This window comes from Panulirus ornatus, chromosome 28 (genome assembly GCF_036320965.1).
Source record: "Panulirus ornatus isolate Po-2019 chromosome 28, ASM3632096v1, whole genome shotgun sequence".
Lineage (NCBI taxonomy): Eukaryota > Metazoa > Arthropoda > Malacostraca > Decapoda > Palinuridae > Panulirus > Panulirus ornatus.
The window spans coordinates 22,791,737-22,812,917 of NC_092251.1; the positions used below are offsets into that span (position 1 = coordinate 22,791,737).

Here is a 21,181-nt window from a genome sequence, read left to right on the forward strand (position 1 = left end):
TCCACAACAGACTGCATACTTGCCCTTCTCTCCAAAACTCTTGCATTCACCTCTCAAACAACCCCATCCATAAGCAAATTAAACAACCATGGAGACATCACGCACCCTTGCCGCAAACCGACATTCACTGAGAACCAATCACTTGCCTCTCTTCCTACACATACACATGCCTTACATCCTCGATAAAAACTTTTCACTGCTTCTAACAACTTGCCTCCCACACCATATATTCTTATTACCTTCCAAAGAGCATCTCTATCAACTCTATCATATGCCTTCTCCAGATCCATAAATGCTACATACAAATCCATTTGCTTTTCTAAGTATTTCTCATACATTCTTCAAAGCAAACACCTGATCCACACATCCTCTACCACTTCTGAAACCACACTGCTCTTCCCTAATCTGATGTTCTGTACCTGCCTTCACCCTCTCAATCAATACCCTCCCATATGATTTCCCAGGAATACTCAACAAACTTATACCTCTGTAATTTGAGCACTCACCTTTATCCCCTTTGCCTTTGTGCAATGGCACTATGCAAGCATTCCGCCAATCCTCAGGCACCTCACCATGAGTCATACATACATTAAATGACCTTACGAACCAGTCAACAATGCTGTCACCCCCCCCCCCCCTTTTTTTAAATAAATTCCACAGAAATACCATCCAAACCCGCTGCTTTGCCGGCTTTCATCTTCCGCAATATATATTCCTGAGTCCATGGAGCTTCGTAGGAATATCTTGATACACACACGTAATGGGACGTTAGTAAGTGAAATTACGTCCATAATAGATTAAGCATAAAATGTTGATAAATATTTTTCAAGGTATGTTATGTAGATGATTGTAGAATAAAACGATGTTACCTTAGTAAGTTGTATATTATTCTCTCGTTATCATAAACAAACATATTTAAGAAACGAGATGAATGATGAACGAATCAGTTCATGATTTTACATTGCACCTAACTTAACGTAACAGTTAAGTTCTTCTTTTTGTTCGCGAGAACATGGACCAAATAGTATCGGGCCCCGGTCTTAAAGTTTCTAATGATTGACAATTGGTTGACCCAGATGAACCTTGGCTTCGTTGCCACCCTGATGTAATTGTGGCACCGAAATGAAGTTTAATTTTGGTCGGCCAGTTGTAAATTATCAGAAACCAAACCCGGGGATCGATACTTTTTTGGGAGATTGTACGTACTGTAATAATGTAAGGTTGAGTTTGTAAGAAGGAGATCGGATCTCTTCGTTTCGAGGTACTCAGTGAAGATCAGGTGGCCTTGTAGTTTTACTAGAATAATAGGTACGGACATCTATAGTAGTCAGGACTTTGGTCTTATTACACTACGACACACACTAGTGGACGGTGTGACGAAGCTGGCCAGTGTGTCCCTGACTAGTGCTGGGCCCAGCGTTTATCTGGGCCTGTCAACACCCATTCCTCCCTAACAAGACATGTTTAGGGGAACGTTCTTGTCTTCCTTGTATCGTCTGCAGGTCACCTTTACATGTTACACAAGACTAAACAATACATTGTGCTTGATTCTTACAGACTAAGCAGTGAACCCGTGAACACATTCCATGTGATGCAACTACATATGTACAACCCACACTGAAATGATAAAAGCAGATAGTTAATTACACATTAATGATATGCGTGCTTATCTTCCAATAATAGTCGATCAGTGTCGAGATCTATTGTTCCTTACTTTCCCTATGTTACGGCGGCTGTCACGACTTCAATGTTCCTTATCACCTGAGCCAGTAGTTCAGGCCACCCCAGCTGGGTGGGTCCTGGACTGTGTACCTGCTGGCAACCTTCCGTCGTTCATCACAGACCATATTTACTGTCTGACTGGGAGGGAGGAGCAACTGTATGACGTCAGAAGGTGAGGGGAGTACGTGTCGTCTGGTCCTGCCAGGTGCTGAGCCACGTTGCCAGTCTCCTGCAGCATATTTTCCTGCTCAGTTATTTATTGTAGAATGTAGATTATTCAGCTGTACTTTACATAGTGTGCTGAGGAAGTGACTGTGTGTCTTGCAAGCCATTCACCTCGGTGAAAGGCATGTATAAGCTGTTCTCACTACCGTGGAAGGAGCCACGCTGCTGTTGCTGCTGTTGCTGTTGCTGTTGCTGCTGTTGCGCTCCAAATGAGTTTATTTCTTCGTAAATGTGGCCGTCCGCTTCGCAGGGTCGGTCACGTGACCAGACAACAGCAGCTGACTTCTCCCCAGCCGCTCCTGTGGGACCATGAGAAAGAGAGATTATGACTTATCAATGTCAGTTTTCTTGGAGGAAAACACTGTGTTATACATGATTATGGAAAAGACAAGAGTTATGAGGATTTTATTATTCTACTTCTATTTTGATCCATTATAATAGAATTTACGAGATGATTTTTACTGTTTACCAAGTGTAAACATTTTCTTAAAGAAAGGAAAATCAACCGTTGATTAACTTTGTTGTTTGTGACAAAAAATTCTTACTAATCAGTCTTCTGGAACCAGTAGTGTTGTGTCAGTGGTCTGTGGGACCAGTGGTGTTGTCAGTGGTCTGTGGAACCAGTGGTGTTGTGTCAGTGGTCTGTGGAACCAGTGGTGTTGTGTCAGTGGGCGTTGGAACCAGTGGTGTTGTGTCAATGGTCTGTGGGACCAGTGGTGTTGTGTCAGTGGGCGTTGGAACCAGTGGTGTTGTCAGTGGTCTGGGACCAGTGGTGTTGTGTCAGTGGTCTGTGGAACCAGTAGTGTTGTGTCAGTGGTCTGTGGGACTAGTGGTGTTGTGTCAGTGATCTTTGAGACCAGTAGTGTTCTGTCAGTGGTCTGTGGGACCAGTGACATTTTGTCTGTGGTCTGTGGGACCAGTGATGTTCTGTCTGTGGTCTGTGGGACCACTGGTGTTGTGTCAGTGGTGTGTGGGACCAGTGGTGTTGTGTCAGTGGTGTGTGGGATTAGAAGTGTTGTGTCAGCGTTCTGTAGGATCAGTGGTGTTGTGCCAGTGGTTTGTGGGACCAGTGCTTTGTCAGTGGTCTAGAGACCAGTGCTGATGTGCCTGTGGTCTGTGGAACCAGTGGTATTGTGCCAGTGGTCTGTGGGACCATTAGTATTGTGTCAGTAGTCTGTGAGACCAGTGGTGTTGTGTCAGTGGTCTGTAGAACTAGTGGTGTGTCAGTGGCCTGTGGGACCAATTGTGTTGTGCCCGTGGTCTGTGGTGCCAGTAGTGTCAATGGTCTATGAGACCAGTGGTGGTGTGTCAGTGGTCTGTGGGACCTGTGGTGTTGTCAGTGGTCTGTGGGACTAGTGGTGTTGTCAGTGGCCTGTGGGACCAGTGGTGATGTGTCAGTGGTCTATGGGACCAGTGGTGTTGTGTCAGTGGTCTGTTGGACCAGTGTTGTTTCAGTGGTCTGTAGGACCAGTGGTGTTGTGCCATTGGTCTTTGGAACCAGTGCTGTTATGTCAGTGGTCTCTGGGAACAGTTGTGTTGCGTCAGTGGTGTGTAGAACCAGTGGTGTTATTTCAGTAGTCGGTAGGACCAGTGGTGTTGTGTCAGTAGTCTGTAGGACCAGTGTTGTGCCAGTGGTTTGTGGGACCAGTTGTGGCATGTAAGGGGTCTTTGGGACCAGCTATGTTGTGCCTATGGTCTGTGGAACCAGTTGTGTTGTGTCAGTAATCTGTGGGGCGAGTGTTGTGCCAGTGGTCTGTAGGACCAATGGTGTTGTGTCCGTGGTCTGTGGGGCCAGTGGAGAGTCAGTGGTCTGTGGGACGAGTGGTGGTGTGTCATTGGTCAATGGGACCAGTGGTGCTGTGCCAGTGGTCTGTTGGACCAGTATTGTTTCAGTGGTCTGTGCGCCCAGTGGTGGTATGGTAGTGGTCTGCGGAACCAGTGGTGTTGTGTCAGTGGTCTTAGGGACCAGTGATGTTGTATCAGTGGTCTGTAGGACCACTGGTGTTGTGTCAGTGGTCTGTGGGACCATTGGTGTTGTGTCAGTAGTCTGTAGAACCAGTGCTATGCCAGTGGTTTGTGGAATCAGTTGTGGTGAGTCAGTGGTCTGTGGGACCAGTGGTGCTGTGCTAATGGTCTGTGGGACCAGTGGTGTTGTGTCAGTGGTCTGTGGGACCAGTGGTGTTGTGTCAGTGTTCTCTACGACCAGTGGTGTTGTGTCAGTGGTCTGTGGAACCAGTGGTGTTGTGCCAGTGGTCTATGGGACCAATGATGTGTCAGTGGTCTGTAGGACGAGTGGTGTTCTGACAGTGGTCTATGAGTCCAGTGGTTTTGTGTCAGTGATCTGTTGCACCAGTGTTGTTTCAGTGGTCTGTGGGACCAGTGGTTGTTTGATAGTGGTCTGTGGAACCAGTGGTATTGTGCCAGTGGTCTGTGGGACCATTGGTGTTGTGTCAGTGGTCTGTGGGACCAGTGGTGTGCCAGTGGTCTGTGGAACCAGTGGTGTTGTGCCAGTGGTCTGTAGGACCAGTGGTGTTGTGCCAGTGGTCTGTAGGACCAGTGGTGATGTGTCAGTGGTCTGTGGTACCAGTGGTGTTGTGCCAGTGGTCTGTGGGACCAGTTGTGTTGTGTCAGTGGTCTGTGGAACCAGTGGTGGTTTGTCAGCAGTCTGTAGGACGAGTGTTGTGCCAGTGGTCTGTGGAACCAGTGGTGTTGTGCCAGTGTCTGTGGTCAGTGGTCTGCGGGACCAATTGTGGTGAGCCAGTGGTCTGTGGAACCAGTGGTGTTGTGCCAGTGGTCTGTGGAACCAGTGGTGGTTTGTCAGCAGTCTGTAGGACGAGTGTTGTGCCAGTGGTCTGTGGAACCAGTGGTGTTGTGCCAGTGGTCTGTGGGACCAGTGGTGTTGTGTCAGCAGTCTGTAGGACTAGTGTTGTGCCAGTGGTCTGTGGAACCAGTGGTGTTGTGCCAGTGGTCTGTAGGTCCCTTGATGTTGTGTCAGTGGTCTGAGGGACCAATGGTGTTGTCAGTGGTCTGTGGGACCGGTGGTGTAGTGTCAGTGGTCTGTGGGACCAATGGTGTTGTGTCACTGTTCTGTGGAACCAGTGGTGTTGTGTCAGTGGTCTGTGGGACCAGTGGTGTTGTCAGTGGTCTGTGGGACCAGTGATGTTGTGCCAGTGGTATGTGGGACCAGTGGTGTTGTGCCAGTGGTCTGTGGGACCAGTGGTGTTGTGTCAGCAGTCTGTAGGACTAGTGTTGTGCCAGTGGTCTGTAGGACCAGTGGTGTTGTGCCAGTGGTCTGTGGAACCAGTGGTGTTGTGCCAGTGGTCTGTGGGACCAGTGGTGTTGTGTCAGTGGTCTGTGGGACCAGTGGTGTTGTGTCAGTGTTCTATGGAACCATTGGTGTTGTGCCAGTGGTCTGTGGGACCAATGGTGTTGTGTCAGTGGTCTGTGGGACCAGTGATGTTGTGCCAGTGGTCTGTAGAAACAGTGGTGTTGTGCCAGTGGTCTGTGGAACCAGTGGTGTTGTGCCAGTGGTCTGTGGGACCAGTGGTGTTGTGTCAGTGGTCTGTGGGACCAGTGATGTTGTTCCAGTGGTCTGTGGAAACAGTGGTGTTGTGCCAGTGGTCTGTGGAACCAGTGGTGTTGTGCCAGTGGTCTGTGGGACCAGTGGTGTTGTGCCAGAGGTCTGTGGAACCAGTGGTGTTGTGCCAGTGGTCTGTGGGATCAGTGGTGTTGTGCCAGTGGTTTGTGGGGCCAGTGGTGTTGTCAGTGGTCTGTGGGACCAGTGGTGTTGTGTCAGTGGTCTGTGGGACCAGTGGTGTTGTGTCAGTGGTCTGTTGAACTAGTGGTGTTGTGTCAGTGGTCTGTGGAACCAGTGGTGTTGTGTCAGTGGTCTGTGGAACCAGTGGTGTTGTACCACTGGTCTGTGGGACCAGTGGTGTTGTCAGTGGTCTGTGGTACCAGTGGTGTTGTGCCAGTGGTCTGTGAGACCAGTGGTGTTGTGACAGTAGCCTGTGGGACCAGTGGTGTTGTGTCAGTGGTGTGTGTGACCAGTGGTATTGCGTCAGTGGTCTGTGGGACCAGTGTTGTGCCAGTGGTCTGTGGAACCAGTGGTGTTGTATCAGTGGTCTGTGGGATCAGTGGTGGTGTACCAGTGGTCTGTGGGACAATTGGTGGTGTGCCAGTGGTCTATGGGACCAGTGGTGTTGTGCCAGTGGCCTGTGGGGCAATTGGTGGTGTGCCAGTGGTCTGTGGGACCAGTGGTGTTGTGCGATAAGTCTGTAGGACCAGTGGTGGAGTGCCAGTGGCTTGTAGGACAATTGGTGGTGTGCCAGTGGTCTGTGGGACCAGTGGTGTTGTGCCAGTGGTCTGTGGGGCAATTGGTGGTGTGTCAGTGGTCTGTGGGACCAGTGGTGTTGTGCCAGTGGTCTGTGGGACAATTGGTGGTGTGTCAGTGGTGTGTGGAACCAGTGGCGTTGTGCCAGTGGTCTTTGGGACCAGTGGCGTTGTGCCAGTGGTCTGTGGGACCAGTGGTGTTGTCAGTGGTCTGTGGGACCAGTGGTGTTGTGTCAGCAGTCTGTAGGACGACAATCCCTCAAGCACCAACATTTCCAGATGATCCTACAACAATCCTACCTTCATTAGCAGTGTAACTTTTCGTTCTGAGGAATCAATAACCAACGCTACAAAAATCGTGAAAGTACAGCATACGTACGTAATTGTGACGTCACTCTTAGTTGTCTGATAAGAGCAAAGACGACCAGGAGCAGCAGGAGGAGGAGGAGGAGGACAGGTATTCCTGCCGCCAGGAATATTGTTACCTGCTGACTACCCACTTGGCGACAATCTTGGGACGTGAGCCGCGCCTCGTCGTCTCCTCCACCGTCTTGGGGCGGGAGTTGGGTCGTGTCACCCTCGTAACTAGGGAATCTTGTCACTGAAGGCGACACTGCTTCAGTGTCTGCGGTCAGGGAGGAGCACCTTTGGGTTGTGGCTCTCCAGCAAGAGGGACCATGAGCCGTGAGCTTCAATCCTTGGGCCGTCCGCGAGTTGCACTGTCCCTCCGGTTCAGAATATAGAAGACAAGAGTCTACGTGAACGGAAAGGTACCACATGTAGGCATGATTACTCAGAGCACAATAAGCCTCGAAGTATAATTTCTTCCATGTCGGACCGCTTAAGCATATTTTGTTCGTAATACGAAGCTCCATATCCAGTTCTGCTAGACTGAGAAGAAGGGTGACGCCACTAAAGTCTTGCTTAGCCGAGTAATAGACAGTTCCCTGATATCCTATAGCAGTTCTTGTGGCTTCAGCAACTACCGTCGACTGACCGTAACCAAGAGACACATCACAAGCACAATCTTCTCCCTCCTCGCCGAGTGGCAGTAAGACAATGTCCGATGTCTTCACTTTGAGGTGACTAGGAGTCATCAAGGCAGTAGAACCTTCCTCACTGGCCTCCTGTCGGATCTTCAACGCCTCTTTTGTCCTGTAGGTGACGGGTGAAGCAGGTAACCCTGGGGAGATGGTCAGCATCCAGCAGAGCCACGTGACCCCAAGCGTTGCCACCTGACGCCTCTCCATCCTTCAAGAACCAACCCTGCTCACTCCCAGCTGTTCGTCGCACAGCTGCACTACTAGTGTCTGAAGCAGCGGATCATCCGCTCTCTGTTTACACAGACCGGATATTTCATGAGCCTACTGCACACACACACACACACACACACACACACACATTCTCTCTCTCTCTCTCTCTCTCTCTCTCTCTCTCTCTCTCTCTCTCTCTCTCTCTCTCTCCCCCCGACCTTTCCATGGTTTACCCCAGACGTTTCACATGCCCTGGTTCAGTCCTTTGACAGCACGTCGATCTCGGTATACCACATCGTTCTAATTCACTCTATTCCTTGCAAGCCTCTCACCCTCCTGCGTGTTCAGGCCCTGATCACTCAATTTTTTTTCACTCCATCCTTCCACCTCCAATTTGATTTCCCGCTTTTCCTTGTTCCCTTCAATTCTGACACATGTATACTCTTTGTCAACCGTTTCTCACTCATTTTCTCTATATGTCCAAGCCATTTCAATACACCCTCTTCTGTTCTCTCAACCACACTCTTTTTACTACCACACATCTCTCTTACCCTTTTATTACTTACTCGATCAAACCACCTTACATCACATATTGTCCTCAAACATTTCATTTCCAACACATCCACCCTTCTCTGTACATCCCTATATATAGCCTATGCCCCGAACCATATAACATTGTTGGAACCACTATTCCCTCAAACATACCCATTTGTGCTTTCCCGAGATAACGTTCTCTCTCTCCACACATTCTTCATCGCTCCCAGAACCTTCGCCCCCTCCCCCACCCTATGACTTACTTCCATGGTTCCATTTTCTGCTAAGTCCATTTCCAGATATCTAAAACACTTCACTTCCTCCAGTTTTTCTCCATTCAAACTCACACCCCAATTGACTTGTCCCTCAACCCTACTGTACCTAATAACCTTGCTCTTATTCACATTTACTCTCAACTTTCTCCTTTTACACACTTTTCCAAACTCATTTACCAACTTCTACAGTTTCTTGCTTTAATCAGCCACCAGTGCTGTATCATCGGCGACCATTAACTGACTCTCTTCCCAGGCTGATGATGATGTGGCTAAATTAAAGTTGGAAGTCACTCTTGCTTGGCGTCGATTGGAGGTCTGGGGTTGGGAATGAAAGAATTTTGGAGGATTTGTGGGTGAGGCTAGGGGTAGGGAGTTTGTTTGAGGATAAGTAAAGTAGGAAATGGGGAAGTGCACAAAATGTATAAGATTCTAGGATCAACCAGTGAACTACATTGTTTTTGTTTTTTTAAGTTTTTGTTTGGTTTGTCTGTGTTTATTATTGAGTCGTCAGACTTTTGTCATGTAACTTGTAATTTAAAGTTTCTGTTGCTGCATATTTTGTAGTTTGAGCACTCGCCTTTATCCCCTTTGCCTTTGTACGATGACACTATACATGCGTTCCGCCAATCCTCAGGCACTTCACCGTGATCCATACATACAATGAATATCCTTACCAACCAATCAACAACACAGTCACCTCCTTTCTTAAGTTCCACTGCAATCCCATCCAAACCCGCCGCCTTACCGTATTTCATCTTCTGCAAGACTTTCACCACCTGTTCTCTCTTCGCCAAACCACTCTCCCTGACTTTCTCACTTCGCACACAACCTCGACCAAAACACCCTACATCTGCCACTCTATCATCAAAAACATCCAACAAACCTTCAAAATACTCACTCCATCTCCTCACTTCATCACTACTTGTTATCACTTCCCCCTTGCCTCCTTCATCGATGTTCCCATTTGTTCTTTTGTCTTGCATTATTCACCTTTTTCCAAAACATCTTTTTATTCTCCCTAAAGTTTAATGATACTCTCTCATCCCAACTCTCATTTGTCCTCTTTTTCAACTCTTGCATCTTCCTCTTGACCTCCTGCTGCTTTCTCTTATACATCTCAATCATTTGCACGCCTTCTTTGCAAGTATATCGTCCAAACGGCTTTTTTTCTCTTTTTCTAACAACTTTACTTCATCCCACTACTCTTTCTTATCTGCCCACCTCCCACCTTTCTCATGCCACTTGCATCTTTTTTACATGCCATCACTTCTTCCCTAATACATCCCTTTCCTCACCCACTCTCCTTACGGCCTTAGCCTTTACCTTTTTTTCATTCTACACTCAGTCTCTCCCGGTACTTCCTCAGACAAGGCTCCTTTCCAATCCCACTTTCACCACTCTCTTCTTCCCTACATTCTCACTTCTTTTTTGAAAACCTCCACAAATCTTCACCTTCGCCGCCACAAGATAGTAACAGACATCCCACCAGCTGTCCCACTCAACGCAGTAACATCCAAAAGTCTCTCTTAACACGCCTGTAAATCAACACGTAATCTGATTATGCCCTTTGACCATCTTTCCTACTCACATACGTATACCTATGTATACCTCTCTTTTAAACCAGGTATTCCGAATCACCAGTCCTTTTTCAGCACACAAATCTACAAGCTCTTCATCATTTCCATTTACAACACTGAACACCCCCATATACACCAGTCATACCCTCAACTGCCACATTACTCACCTCTGCATTCAAATTACCTATCAGTATTACCCGGTCTTGTGCATCAAAACCACTAACACACTCATTCAACTGCTCCCAAAACACTTGCCTTTCATGATCTTTCTTCTCATGCCCAGGTGCATGTGCACCAATCATCACCCATCTCTCTCCATCCACTTTCAGTTTTACCCACATCAATCCAGAATTTATTTTCTTACACTCTATCACATACTCTTACAACTTCTGCTTAATCTACATAATATCAAGTGTAAAGCAAAAACCCTCGTCCTCACTTGCATGGATTTGGCTTTGTTGTGAGTTCGATGTTGTCCTTATTTAGGATCTCACTTAGAGCAAGATCTTAGGAGAGAGAGAGAGAGAGAGAGAGAGAGAGAGAGAGAGAGAGAGAGAGAGAGAGAGAGAGAGAGAGAGAAGGGGGCCTTAATAACATCACCAAACTCCCCCACCCCCATTGTCTAAAGTGGGCCCAGGTTGGCTCCCGAGGCCCCTGTTTATGCTGTCGATATTTAAAAGACTGGACTTGTCAATGATAGAAATGATTGGTCGCTTTTGATTCCGATCTGTGAGTTCATTTTCTCTGATGAAGGGTGATGTGCAGCGGGAAGGAAAGATGGATTGAATCCCACAAAATGTACAAAGATTGCTTTCATTAGTTTATTCTCATCGGGTTTATTTGATTTTGTCAGCTCTATTACTCTTCTGTTTAATCTCACTCTGTGTGTTCAAAGCCACGAAAGCAAGCCACGAAGTTTGCGAATTAGTCCTATAAACGGCTAGGGTCATTAAAGCCGTCAGAGTAAAGCTTTAATCATGTCAAAAAAATGTAATCATCTTGCGTTCAGTTTGATTCTAAAAGCATACACGTTGGCAAGCCAATGCCTTCAATGTATTAATGGCCCTCACTAAGTTATCCTTACTAGTTCTATTAATCTTTACGAGTATTATTAGAATTTATACTGGAAAAAATATCATGCTAAAAGAATATTATTCTTATATATCCTGATGAATCTATTTGAAATTAGGACAAAATGAATATATCTTTTTGATATGTAAGTATCCGTCTTACACTTAGGGACCAAAAGCTATTTCGTTTTCTGTTACGAATAAAACAAAGAAAAATTAACTTTGAGGTAAACGAAAGATGATATAGAAATCTATATCCTTGAATCTTATTAATCTTCCCTTATTAATCTCCATGTCTTTCAAGTCCCGGGAACGTCCCTTAACTAAAACTGGTGTACTTCAAAGTGTATTTTCACTTTTTTTAAAAATTCTCGTCCCTGGTGGAGTGATGTTTAATGCTCTTTTGACTATACGTACAATTCTTTTTTTTTCTGGTTTTCGAAATGACTTTTCATCACTCTCCGCAGACAACTCTATATGGATCAAGAGACGAAATACATTTTGTACTGGAACATCTGTTGTTGCATGTAATGTTGTTACTAATGCAAGGGAGGAATATTTACGAAGGACTTCGAAAGACAAGTGTCTGGGTAACATTCGCAACGATGTGTAACAGACTAATGAACTTATCAGGAAATAGACTGGAGCGGCCAGTTCTGCTGACTTACTTTCATTAGTAAAGCTGCCATTACAAGGTGACGTAAACAACCTCCATATATTGTTGTAAGGAAGAATGAGTTACTGTGAATAGGGGGACATCTATACCACCAGATCATCATAGCATACCGTACGATAATCTCAACGGCAGCCATTACAGTTATTCAACAGGTCTTGAAATATTGGCAGGACCCATATCTGATCCTGGTGCTTCTGCGGTGGTGTTGTGGTTATCGTTGATGACTACCGATTCCGTGGTCCAAGTTCGAACCTACAGTAAGGGCAGACGGCGCACAGATCACCCAAGTGCTCATCACTCCCGTGGCTGTTGGGTAAATGCTAAGCCTACAGTTTTAGGGGAGCTGGGTACCTTAGCGTAAGTCTAGTTTATTTGAAAAAAAAAAAAAAAAGACGTGCGAGATATCCCAGCGTTCTCATTTTCGCTTTTGGGAGGCGTTAGATGGCATCCTTACTGCCTTCAGCCTCAGAGTTTATTCTTCTTTTTCTCATACATGGAAGCGTGTTGGCTTCGTCCACATGGATCACATATTGTCTGATATTTCTCATGACGGATTTGTGATCATGTAAATGTTTTTTATTCCAACAGGTTGTACACGAAAGGTTTGACACCTCGCAAGAAATGAGAGATGTTGATTAAGCCGATCTTCGTCTGATTACTTATCTGCCTTGCAGGATGTTCAAGGCGTCTTGATAACTTGTCGTTAGGTCTAACAGCCCGTAATGGTTTACGGCTGGTCCTCAATGTCACCATAACCACTCGGAATGGGTTCAAGGCAGAACAGGAGAATACAGTCTGAAACCACCAAATTTTAGGAGTTTTTGTTTAGGTAATTTGAATTAGGACAAGTTCTTGGCATTGATATTTTTGATGGTTGACTATCACCACATATAAGGTGTGCGGCCACTTTCTCAACTATCTCACGCTTCTGTGACGTCTTTCACATATTTTCAGAGAATGTTAATTTCTTTTTCAGTTCTAGATGCTAGTCGCTGTGTTTCATTATCATTGCAAAGATTTTGATAATATCCAGCTGCTTAGGGACAATTTAGATTGCTTCTTCCACATCTAACTCGTCAACTGTATTGGATGACAGTATTACTTTAATGGTTGGCTGGACCTTCCATAGTCGCTACTCTAGCCTTACTTTGTGCTTGTTTTGCCTTATTTGAGTTTGTTTTTTACAGATTATGCCGTTTGAATTTCTAATTAATATAACTGTTGGCAACCGATTGGCTTTATGTTATCTGACTGATTTCAAATTGATTGAACGAAATTACCACCAAATTTAAAACAGCTCTCCGACCTTCGTGAGGGTCTATGGTAAATACAAAGCAACAGACTGACTGGCAGCGACATTCCATCAATATCTCTTTTTTTGACAGCCCACGAAGAACTGAAACAATGCGAATGTTTTCAGCAGCAACTCTGTTAAGGCAGCAACGTTTTACGTTTAAGAAAAATCTTCTGAAATGAAAAGAAATGAATGAAAGGAAAAAAGAAGAGGCAAGGAAAAGTATTTATGAACTGCGATCTAAGTGAAAAATTTGTCTTAAAATGTGCGGCAGGTCGTAGTTATTAGGGCGGACATGAGAGGGTAGAGAGTTCCAGAGCTTCGAGGTGTAGGGAAAGAAACAGTCATCAAAACGGCCCACCCTTGAGTTGCCGATGACCGCACAATAATCGTGTGAGGCAGCAGCTTGCCGAGTACTGCGTGGTCTGGCTAGTGGTGGGGGCAGACAAGCAGCCAGCTCTCGGGAGCAAAAAACAAAGTAATACCTACAGAAGAGAGAAAGTGAATCAACATCGGTACGTTGGGCAAGGGGATCAAGTTTGGAAGTTAGCCTGGGACGGTTTATAAGGCGGACCGCTTTCAATTCAACTCGTCGAGTAAGGAAACAGAGCTAGAACCACCCCAAATGTGAAAGCAGTACTCCATACAAGGACCCGGTCAATCCTTTGTATAAATGAAGCAACTGTCCCGAAGAGAAATTTCGACGTCTAAACAGGACTCCGAGTTTCTTAAAGGCAGACTTGCCTATTTCCATGGTGCGAGTTTCCAAGAAAGTGTGGACGTTACAGTAATACCTAGTGTCTTCAATGAGTCAAGAGGTGGAGTTACAGAACCGTCAAAGAAGAGGAAAGTTGGGAGGAGTTTTTCATAAAGAGATGGGCAGAAACTGGGTTTTAGAGGCATTGAGCTTAACCAAGAATTTCCTTGACTCTGTGACCGCAAACTTACTATATGACAGCCAGTCTTATACATCTCCTCTCTTGTGTTAACATTGATTGTGATAACCCGCTCTACGAATGCACAATTCATCAGCAGGTTAATGACAATCACCTTTTCACCAGTGGAAGCTTCCACTGCCAAAAGTTACTAGTTTCTTTGTGTGCAGACTTGATGGGACTGATATTCTTGTCCTGTTTCATAATGCCGGCATTTTGTTTCATTGTTGCTTCCAGGAGAGATACAGAAAATTCATTATCTTCCCTCACTAGTTTGGCCAAACATCTACTTGTGTTGTCCTACCATTATCAGGGATGTACCACGATCAGTGTGACAAATTAGACTGGTAATGCATAGACAAATCCCTCCCTCCCTCCCTCACCAAAAAAAAATAAAAAAAAAAAAAATTGTCTTTTCCGTTGAAGTAGCATTTACAAACAAATTTGCTCTTTATATTTTGAGAAAAATATACAATGACTAAAACAGAATAATATTGGTGTATATCAACATCAAGTCCAAATGGTAATATAAAAAAAGCCAATATGGCCCACATGAAAGTATAGAGAACTTTGCTGCTTCTGACACTTTATACAGAAAACATATAATTAATATATCGTGATCAATGAATTGATACATTTAGAGATCTAAAAGAAGAAAAAAATATTTTACAGAAATAACGTGACATGAGTCGTTCCTGCCCCTGCAAGGAACCACATAATTCTACAAATAATAGATATGTTCGAAGTGCAAAATACCAATATTTCTTTAACATTTCATCTATTTCTCCCAGTGTTACACATTCTTTTATTTTTTTTTTTTTTGTAAGATTATCAATCTGTGAATTTCTAGATTCCTTATGTAACTTACATTCCAGCCAGCACACAGTGAGGTAAGGTGTAGGATCTGGACTTTCCACATATTCTAAATTCTGTATTGTACTCACTGCTCACCACTCCAGGTTTGCAATGATATTTATAACTCACTCTTAACCATATAAACACTAATTCCCTTCACCGGCTCCCATCATTCCCATGTGTAAAATCTGTTATTAAGAACATATACATAATATTACACTCTACTCATATATTATTAAGAACATATACATGATATTTCACTCTACTCATATATTTTGTTCTTTCTTAACTCATGTTCTATCACTTGGTTTTTCTTATTTTGTTCCTTAATTGTTTCAAGGTTTGAATACATATCAACCTCAAGCCTTTTCAGTGGCTTTCCTGGCTTCTGTGTCTGCCACTTCATTGTCTTAATTTGCAGTAGTATAAGCTTTTTAAAATTCCTATCTATTTATGGAAAGTTATTTTTCTCTATAGTAATGGAAAACTTCATCTTTTTAGATTACAAATGATGAATCTGGTATAAATAAATCTGCAGGTTGTGATTGTTCATGGACAATACTTCCGTCTGATGTGATAGTGTTTTATTATCTGAATTCGACTTTCATTATGTATGTTTTTTTTGTTTTTGTTTTATGTCTGGATTGATTCTTGCAAGTGCGTGACGATATCATTACTTTTAGCATATGCCATTGTCTTGCATTTTTTCGTATACCATATCTACCGAGTACTTTGGACCCTATCTCAATATATATATATATATATATATATATATATATATATATATATATATATATATATATATATATATATATATTATAATGTTATAATATTAGCTTTTATTATTAATCAAATCTGGCGCCCAAGTTTGTTATATTGTTTTGAAATAGCTGCCATCTGACGTAGGTACACTGAACTATTAACTTGTGATATTTTGGAGAACTGCTAAGACTCCTGGTGTAATTGAGAATTAATACATGATAATTGATTGTTCAGCAGTCTATGAGCCTTCTGTAATCAGCGGATCCAATTAGCCAGTGTTATATATGACTGGTGTTCATGTGACGTGACTATTCTTTTGACATATTTAGTCTCTATCAAAAATGGCGGATGGTGTTCGGCCACAGCCCAACCTCCAAAACAATCAAGGTATGACAAATGTTTCAACAAGTTTATTTTGTATTTGTATTGCCAGCTGACATACTTGTTTATAACTGGAGTTAGTGGAAATTCAGCCATACTGTGTAAAGTGGTCAGTATAAGGTTTATGAGTCTCCAATACTGAGGTTCAGTGACTTGCCGCATCGGCAGTGGTTGGTCAAGCATCGTCTGCTGTATTCATTATGGTCTTGTAGGATGATTAGGACCGTCAGAGTTGTATTACCTAGTTCAGTCATTACTTTGAGGAAACCTTTTGACGGTATGAACTTTCAAATCATTATAATTCTCGTCCATCGTCACAGGTCGCGCGCCTTTCTTGAGGTTGGATGGATGGTGAAAACAGTACATTAACTTGGAGAAAATCGTCCAACTGACACATCTGTACGGACAATTCTTATGTGACAGTCCTACACATTTTTAGATGATGTAGTTCTGTACTGGAAACGTGGAATGTTCGCACCGTAGTATCTTTCCTTCCAGTTGAACACATCTGACTTTGGTCCTGCCTTCTTGATGCCAGTCTGATGATGGGCATTATGACCCTCTCGGACAACCAGCCACTTAGGTTAGGTCTGGTCTGGTTGAAACTCTTCTACCGGTTTTTTTTTTCTTTATGTCTTTTGAACGATTCTAACTTTCATTTTTATCGCAAATCATTACATATTGTCATTTCCCCCACCCAAAACCCGGTTCCCAGTAGGGGTCCCCCATTATTAAATAAAGGAGGGTGGGGGGGGACATATCAGGTGATTTGCGTCAGTACTGAAGATCAGAATGGTGCAAAACGCATTAAAAGCCATTGGAAAAATTTGATTTCAACTATCCAAATAGATGGATATCGGAAATGATAGGAGAAAGGATTGTTGCTAAGCCATTATACCTTTTGTTGTGTATACTTTTGAAATGGGGGTAAAGCTATTGTACGGTAATATTATGTTACATTACAGAGATAATTTAAACTTACATTGTCTAAAGTGTGTTGTAATGATTTACAGTTACTTGAATCTCTATCTTTAATACCTGTGTGTTGTAATTGATATTCCTTTTCCTAACCCGACACCAGAAGATAGCAATGGGTAGGACATTGAATATTAGGGAAAATGGGTTAAAAGTCAAATTAGGAAAAATAAGCATAATTCTGTAACCTGTAAAGCTTTTGAAAACCTTGCTTAATTCTTCCTGTAGATTGTAATTTGGGAATTTTCAAACAACTTTTTTTTGTTTGTTAGAAGGTGGATGTGTTTTAGCGACAGTTTGATGAAAATAGTATGAGGAGATTTCTTACACTTTTAAAGTTGACATAAAGTGCAGCTCTTTATCTGTAGCACCAAACGCTCTTGGAAAGGGAAGTCCCTCACAAATTTCAGAGGGCTTTGAAACAGAATGGCATTGTGGGATGAAGTCATTGAACATAACTATTCCAAGACTAAGGACTCAATTTGTACCACACTCATCAAAATCTATCAACTAGGACTTGAGGGGACACCTACAGCATCTCAAAATATCTTGTTAATGTTCTCACTTGTAACTAAAGGACATTTGTGAATGACCATGCTGTAGACAGCCAGTAGATCCTTAAGTGGTTTGTAAATAGATTTACAAATTGAATAAAGCAATAAAAAGATATAACTTGCATATGGGTTATAGTAGTGGCTACTTCCCATGTTATTGAGATAACACACTCAGTTGGATTGCACTATGCATCGTAATGCTTGAATGGTAATCTCTACAGACTCCAGTCTTGTAGGTATGTTAGATGAGTTCAGATGTCCATATATGGATTGAACCAGGGTATGTGAAGCGTCTGGTGTAAACCATGGAAAGGGCTGTGGAGCCTAGATGTGGAAAGGGAGCTGTGAACGAATTTGGCCTTTTTGTCGTTTCCTAGTGCTAAGTCACTGGGGGGGGTGCTGTTTCCTGTGTGGCGAGGTGGCAATGGGAATGGATGAAGGCAGCAAGTGTGAATATGTATATGTATGTCTATGTATATGTATGTATACATTGAAATGTATGTGTATATGTGTATGAGTGGTTGGGCCACTCTTCATCTGTTTCCTTGTGCTATCTTGCTGATGCGGGAAACAGCGATTGAGTATTATAATGATAATGATAATATATGAATATATATATATATATATATATATATATATATATATATATATATATATATATATATATATATATATATGCTCTGTGGAAGGTATTAAGAATATATGGTGTGGGAGGAAAGTTGTTAGAAGCAGTGAAAAGGTTTTATCGAGGATGTAAGGCATGTGTACGTGTAGGAAGAGAGGAAAGTGATTGGTTCTCAGTGAATGTAGGTTTGCGGCAGGGGTGTGTGATGTCTCCATGGTTGTTTAATTTGTTTATGGATGGGGTTGTTAGGGAGATAAATGCAAGAGTTTTGGAAAGAGGGGCAAGTATGAAGTCTGTTGGGGATGAGAGAGCTTGGGAAGTGAGTCAGTTGTTGTTCGCTGATGATACAGCGCTGGTGGCTGATTCATGTGAGAAACTGCAGAAGCTGGTGACTGAGTTTGGTAAAGTGTGTGGAAGAAGAAAGTTAAGAGTAAATGTGAATAAGAGCAAGGTTATTAGGTACAGTAGGGTTGAGGGTCAAGTCAATTGGGAGGTGAGTTTGAATGGAGAAAAACTGGAGGAAGTGAAGTGTTTTAGATATCTGGGAGTGGATCTGGCAGCGGATGGAACCATGGAAGCGGAAGTGGATCATAGGGTGGGGGAGGGGGCGAAAATCCTGGGGGCCTTCAAGAATGTGTGGAAGTCGAGAACATTATCTCGGAAAGCAAAAATGGGTATGTTTGAAGGAATAGTGGTTCCAACAATGTTGTATGGTTGCGAGGCATGGGCTGTGGATAGAGTTGTGCGCAGGAGGATGGATGTGCTGGAAATGAGATGTTTGAGGACAATGTGTGGTGTGAGGTGGTTTGATCGAGTGAGTAACGTAAGGGTAAGAGAGATGTGTGGAAATAAAAAGAGCGTGGTTGAGAGAGCAGAAGAGGGTGTTTTGAAGTGGTTTGGGCACATGGAGAGAATGAGTGAGGAAAGATTGACCAAGAGGATATATGTGTCGGAGGTGGAGGGAACGAGGAGAAGAGGGAGACCAAATTGGAGGTGGAAAGATGGAGTGAAAAAGATTTTGTGTGATCGGGGCCTGAACATGCAGGAGGGTGAAAGGAGGGCAAGGAATAGAGTGAATTGGAGCGATGTGGTATACCGGTGTTGACGTGCTGTCAGTGGATTGAATCAAGGCATGTGAAGCGTCTGGGGTAAACCATGGAAAGCTGTGTAGGTATGTATATTTGCGTGTGTGGACGTATGTGTGTACATGTGTATGGGGGGGGGTTGGGCCATTTCTTTCGTCTGTTTCCTTGCGCTACCTCGCAAACGCGGGAGACAGCGACAAAGTATAAAAAAAAAAAATATATATATATATATATATATATATATATATATATATATATATATATATATATATATATATATATATATATATATATTATCCCTGGGGATAGGGGAGAAAGAATACTTCCCACGTATTCCCTGCGTGTCGTAGAAGGCGACTAAAAGGGGAGGGAGCGGGGGGCTGGAAATCCTCCCCTCTCGTTTTTTTTTTTTTTTTTTAATTTTCCAAAAGAAGGAACAGAGAATTGGGCCAGGTGAGGGTATTCCCTCAAGGCCCAGTCCTCTGTTCTTAACGCTACCTCGCTAATGCGGGAAATGGCGAATAGTTTGAAAGAAAAAGAAAAGAAGAAATATATATATATGTATGTATGTATGTGTATATGAATATATATATGTTTATTATTATACTTAATCACTGTCTCCCATGTTAGCAAGGTAGCGCAAGGAAGCAGATGAAAGAATGGCCCAACCCACCCACATCTACATGCATATACATAAACGCCCACATATGCACATGTATATATATATATATATATATATATATATATATATATATATATATATATATATATATACCTATACATTTCAACGTATACATACATATATATACACAGACATGCTGCCTTCATCCGTTCGTGTCTCCACCCCATCACACAGGAAATAGCACCCTCCCTCCCCCAGTGAGTTAGCACCAGGAAAAGACAAAAAAGGCCACATTTGTCTTCACACAGTCTCTAGCTGTCTTGTGTGATGCACCGAAATCACAGCTCCCTTTCCATATCCAGGCCCCACAAAACTCCATGGTTTACTCCAGATGCTTCACATGCCCTGGTTCAATCCATTGACAGCATGTCGAACTCGGTATACCACATCATTCCAATTCACTCTATTCCTTGCACACCTTTTACCCTCCTGTATGTTTAGGCCCCAATTGCTCAAAATCTTTTTCACTCGATCCTTCCATGTCCAATTTGGTATCCCACTTCTCATTGTTCCCTCCACATCTGACACATATTTCCTCATTGTTAATCTTTCCTCACTCATTCTTTCCATGTGAAAAACCATTTCAACCCCCTCTTCTGCTCTCTCAACCACACTCATTTTGTTACCACACATCTCTCTTACCCTTGCATTACTTGCTCGATCAAACCACCTCACACCACATATTGTCCTTAAACATCTCATTTTCAACACATCGTCCCTCCTCCGTACAACCCCATCTATCTATCTATCTATCTATCTATCTATCTAAGTGTTTATTTTATTTATTTATTATGCTTTGTCGCTGTCTTCCTGCGTTAGTGAGGTAGCGCAAGGAAACAGACGAAGGAATGGCCCAACCCACCCATATACACATGTATATACATATACGTCCTGCATCACACAAATATACATACCTATATATCTCAACGTATACATATATATACACACACAGACATATATACACATGTACATAATTCATACTGTCTGCCTTTACTCATTCCCATCGCATCCCCGCCACACATGAATAACAACCCCCTCCCCCAAATGTGCACGAGGTAGCACTAGGAAAAGACAACAAAGGCCACTTTCGTTCACGCTCAGTCTCTAGCTGTCATGTAATAATGCACCGAAACCACAGCTCCCTTTCCACATCTAGGCCCCACAGAACTTTCTGTGGTTTACCCCAGATGCTTCACATGCCATGGTTCAATCCATTGATAGCATGTCGGCCCCGGTATACCACATCGTTCCAATTCACTCTATTCCTTGCACGCCTTTCACCCTCCTGTATGTTCAGGCCCTGATCACTCAAAATCTTTTTCACTCCATCTTTCCACCTCCAATTTGGTCTCCCACTTCTCCTCGTTCC

At 43.3% G+C, this 21,181-nt stretch overlaps 1 protein-coding gene across 1 annotated transcript; it reads right to left on the bottom strand.

The window, feature by feature from the left end:
- Window positions 1-868: 868 nt before the first annotated feature.
- On the bottom strand, window positions 869-7,591 carry LOC139757740 (uncharacterized). Its single transcript, XM_071678493.1, has 2 exons — window positions 6,659-7,591; window positions 869-2,246 (listed from the first exon to the last, which is right to left on the bottom strand). Exons 1-2 carry the CDS (start codon window positions 7,527-7,529, stop codon window positions 2,011-2,013), a joined length of 1,107 nt encoding a protein of 368 aa, XP_071534594.1. The 5' UTR covers window positions 7,530-7,591; the 3' UTR covers window positions 869-2,010.
- Between the last annotated feature and the right edge of the window lie 13,590 nt (window positions 7,592-21,181).

What these genes read in the sequence shown, in the direction of transcription:
- LOC139757740 (XM_071678493.1), bottom strand. Translation starts at nt 7,529, where the DNA reads ATGGAGAGGCGTCAGGTGGCAACGCTTGGGGTCACGTGGCTCTGCTGG. An exon ending in AAGAGTGACGTCACAATTAC is followed by an intron (nt 2,247 to 6,658) that starts GTACGTATGCTG and finishes ATGGTCCCACAG; the next exon opens with GAGCGGCTGGGGAGAAGTCA.